This window comes from Struthio camelus, chromosome 2, assembly GCF_040807025.1.
Source record: "Struthio camelus isolate bStrCam1 chromosome 2, bStrCam1.hap1, whole genome shotgun sequence".
Lineage (NCBI taxonomy): Eukaryota > Metazoa > Chordata > Aves > Struthioniformes > Struthionidae > Struthio > Struthio camelus.
In genome coordinates, this window is record NC_090943.1 from 10,687,853 (window position 1) to 10,691,884 (window position 4,032).

The 4,032-nt window shown below is 51.1% G+C and overlaps 1 protein-coding gene across 2 annotated transcripts in view; it reads right to left on the bottom strand.

The window, feature by feature from the left end:
* Positions 1-2,118, bottom strand: part of LMBR1 (limb development membrane protein 1) — a 74,088-nt gene extending 71,970 nt beyond the window's left edge. The window contains exon 1 of one of the 2 annotated variants that reach the window (XM_068934279.1): positions 1,862-2,118. In XM_068934279.1, coding sequence (XP_068790380.1) covers positions 1,862-1,924 — 63 coding nt within the window. In that variant the 5' untranslated portion in view covers positions 1,925-2,118. The remainder of the gene's footprint in view (positions 1-1,861) is intronic. The other variant, XM_068934280.1, reaches the window with a different exon arrangement.
* Between the last annotated feature and the right edge of the window lie 1,914 nt (positions 2,119-4,032).

Here is a 4,032-nt window from a genome sequence, read left to right on the forward strand (position 1 = left end):
ATTTTCCACACTCATAAAACCCTGTGGTTTTTATATATAAGTTAGAGACAAGAACATAACTTGTGCCAATGCATGGTTTAGAACTGATATTCTTAGCATTACCCCCACTTCTAAAACAATAACATAGATGGATTGTCACTAAACTAAAAGATCAAAGTACAGGTTCAAGAATAAGAAGTCTTTCACTAAATATTCGGACTCCACTGTCCAAATAAAGCATCACTTTGCCTCTAAAATACATATTCATGTCATATGCGATTTCTCATAAGACTACACGGATAAGAATAGTTAACAATCACTCTAGGGGGCTCAAAAAGCTTTAAAGAAGTAACCACAACATAGATGATTCCTTCCTTTAGGATTCTATAGATCCTGACTATTTGTAACAGTACCTGGAGAGGCTGGACATAGCCACTCAAAATTTGTTCGTCTCCACAAAGTACAAAAACGTGGTATGTAGCATTCTATATACCGGAAAAGGACTCTGAGGAACAATAGAATGAAGGATGTATTCAGAGTACAAAATAATACAAATGGAAAAACGGACACTAGGGAAAAGACAGATGCTAGAATCGAGAAGAGGTTTATGATTTGCATATACATATATGTTTTCATACTACTAACAAGATAAAGATAACACTTAAAGACTTCTTTATAGGAAAACATTATTCCTTCAGTTCCCCTCCACTGCTCACTGCTCTCATGACATACCCCACATGCACTCACCGAAAACAGAAGGGTCTGAAAAATCTAAGAGGGTCCTTCATACATACTTGTTTGGTGTTCTTAAACAAAAAGCTCCAGAAAATATAATTCTGCCAAACAAAAAAAAGTTCTATATATATTAAGAAACTAAACGTTAAGAAGAAACTAATACATCAGGCATCCAGTCAAATCTCCTTTATAAAATAACCTATCCATGGGCCCACATAAATCAGTTAACAGTGATATATATTGTTGTCTCCTGATAGAGCTGAAAAATAAATCTAAACTATGAAATCATATTTTTATTCAGGAAATCCATTTTGATATAGTAGGAACTGCAAAGAGAAAACAACTAGCCAGCCAAGTTAGGATGGCACGTGGCACAACAAAACTGCATGACTCGTATGTGTAGCATACATTTTTGTCCTCTAACTGAAGCAGCATAAAGACAGTCTTCATCAGAACACCTCTACAGGCTTTGAATAGTCCTCCAAAGGTCATGAGGCTGTCCAGCAACAAACCCGTTACACCTCTAGGTGTAAGTTTTAGTTCTACGCTTCACCACAAGAGGTTGAGGCGGATGAGACGGCCCAGGCGCTGCTTGTGCCCTGCATTATTCCCTTTGGAGAACGTGGGGCACACAGCAGCGCTGAGAGTGACCTGCAGGGTTTAGGAAAAAATGAAGGTAATACACGTCCCCTGTGACCAACGTATTCTCGCAGCCAGCAGCAAAACACAGAAGGGCTGTAACATCACAAGCAACAACACGGAGTCCCATGCGCGCCTCGCAGTCACAACGTCGCGCTTGAAGGCTGAAGAGCACGAAAGCGTGCCGCAGCGCCCAGGAGCGCGATGCGCGGCGCCCAGGGCACGTCGCTGGAGGCACGAGGCGAGGGAAGCACCGCTACGGAGCTGTGCCCCTCACCTGCCAGCCAGCACGTCGCTCCACGCACCGCCCCGGGGCGGGGGGGGGGGGGGCACACACAACAGGCGGCTGCTGCTAACAGGCGAGGCGACGGCCCAGGCCAGCGGAGCGGGGTTGGCGGGGGGGTGGGGGGGGTCGGGGCCGAGGGGCAGCGCGGCCGAGCGCGGACAAAACGGGGGCCCAAGCCCGGGGGGGAAGGGGGGGGGACGCGGCAGCGGCGGCGGCGCCTACCGTGTACTCGCGCACTTGGCTGTGGAAGTTCTGCTCGCGGATGGTCACCTCGTCCGCTTCCATCCTTCATAGTCCCGCGGCCCCCGCGCGCAATGGCGGCCGCCGCCGCCGCGCCTGCTCCTGCTCCTGCCCCGCCGGCGGCAGGCGGGCCACCATGGCCGGCGGCAGCGCCGGCTGCTCCCCCGAGCCCTGGCGGCGGCGGCGACCCAGGGGCTCCGCTGCTCTGTCACCGACCGGCGGGGCGAGGAAGAGGAGGAGGAGGAGGAGGAGGAGGAGGAGGAGGAGGAGGAGGAGGAAGGGCGGAGAGAACCGGCTCAACCCCTCCGCTGCGTCACGACGTAACGTCCCGGCGCGCACACCGGCCCCGCCCCTAACCGCCGGCGGAGGGGCGGGGCTAGCGCGGCCAGCGCTCCGCCTTCTCAGGGAGGCGTGGCCAAACTCGGCCGGGCGGCGGCGAGGGCTGAGGGAAAGGGGGCGTGCCGAGATGGCGGGGGGCGGGGCCAAAGGGAAGGCGGGTGTCGAGAGGGGGCGTGGCCGGATCGGGGGGCGGAGCTAGGGAAACGGGCGGGGGGCGGTGAGAGAAAGGGGCGGGGCCGGAGGAGGAGGTGAGGGAGCGGACGGCCTCCTGGTTTTAGGGGCGTCGCGACGCCTTGCGCCCGTGCCGGGAGAGCGCTGGCGGGGTGGGGGCGGTGGGCAGGTGCGGGAGGAGGCACCTGAGCTGCTGTGGGGCAGGGAGGCTGCTGAGGCCCGAGGAGGCGGCCTGGGAGAGCAGGGCTTGGTGGCGAAGGGACCGCCTGGGCCCCTTCAGGACCTGGGTCTTCAGGCTTGCGGCCTGGCAGGGAGCCCTCCTTCTGGAAAGTGAGGTAAACAGAGCCGTCCTGAGCCCCGGGAGCGGCCGCGTCCACCGCTCACCGGAGTACCTCGGGCCGCTGTCCCGCTAACGGAGCAGGACGGGCACTGGCTGAAGCAGGGGCTGTCGCTGAACTCGTGCAACGCGAGGGAGCTGGAGGTTATTTGGTTTTAGTCGTTCCTCCTCGAACTCAGTCCTCCTTGTAAATGCCTCGGTCGGACCTTCTAGTTTGAGTGTACTGAAGAGAAAAATGAGATTTCGCTTGTTTGGAGCAGCTTTTTGTTGTTGAGCGATATCTACGGACAAGTTTGTTTCTGTTCTTTGCTCAAGTGCGTGGTTTTGGTTTTGTACATTTCAAAAATACAAAAGAGATTATGTAGACTATTATTTTCAACTGTTTCTTTCACTGTCCCTTAATTCCCTCTACACACAGACATCCAACGCCAGGTTTCTTTGTTTCTCAGTTTACAAATAGTTCAGTAGTCTAGATATACACAAAAACTATTAAATCTAGGACACACTATAAACTACAGATGGTGATTTAGCAAATCAAAAACTTACTACTGTCCAAACATGTGGCTTTATTCCAAATAACTCTTTAAAATAGATGTGATTACTTACTACCTGTTTACATCTATTGATACATTATGCATGAACATCCATGCCAATTATAATTCAGATTATATTTACTTCCCAGCCTCTGGCCTGTTTTCTTTGTTAAAAGCAGATATGGAAGCATTTATTGAATGTCAGAGTCAAGTCATCTTTGACTGCCTCATGTCTGAATGGATGCTGAACTTGTTTCAGTATGCCAGGGGTTTCACCCTTGTTCTCTTGATACTTAGAAAGACGCGGACAAGGTATTTGCAGGCAGATTTACAACATGGATATTTTACATGGGAGGCCAGAAATATCTGCAGCCCGTCTCCTTCCTGAAGCCCACTGCTTGGGGCAGGAGAGGTTCTGAGTATTTATTGCAGGCTGTGGGAATGAGAGAGGTTCACTAAGATAAAGCAGACCTGAAGGAGCACAGCGAGCCTAGAGGCAGAGATGCTTTTTGGGAAAAGCTGTCCTACTTTACACTTCACTGCACATCGTTAGATTGTGTCTGATAGATATTATTATTACTCATTTGCTGCTTTCTTCAACTATTGTCATTTAACATTCGTAGAAGAAAAGACCAAAGATGATGAGAGTGCTAAATGCATCTGCAGCTGCCAAGACGGTGTTTACGTGAGAGATTGGCTTTTGAGAGTTGTTGGGGTTGTGTTTCTCGCAGAGAGATCTAGAGAGAACAGTGTAACTGAAGACAAGGTATATA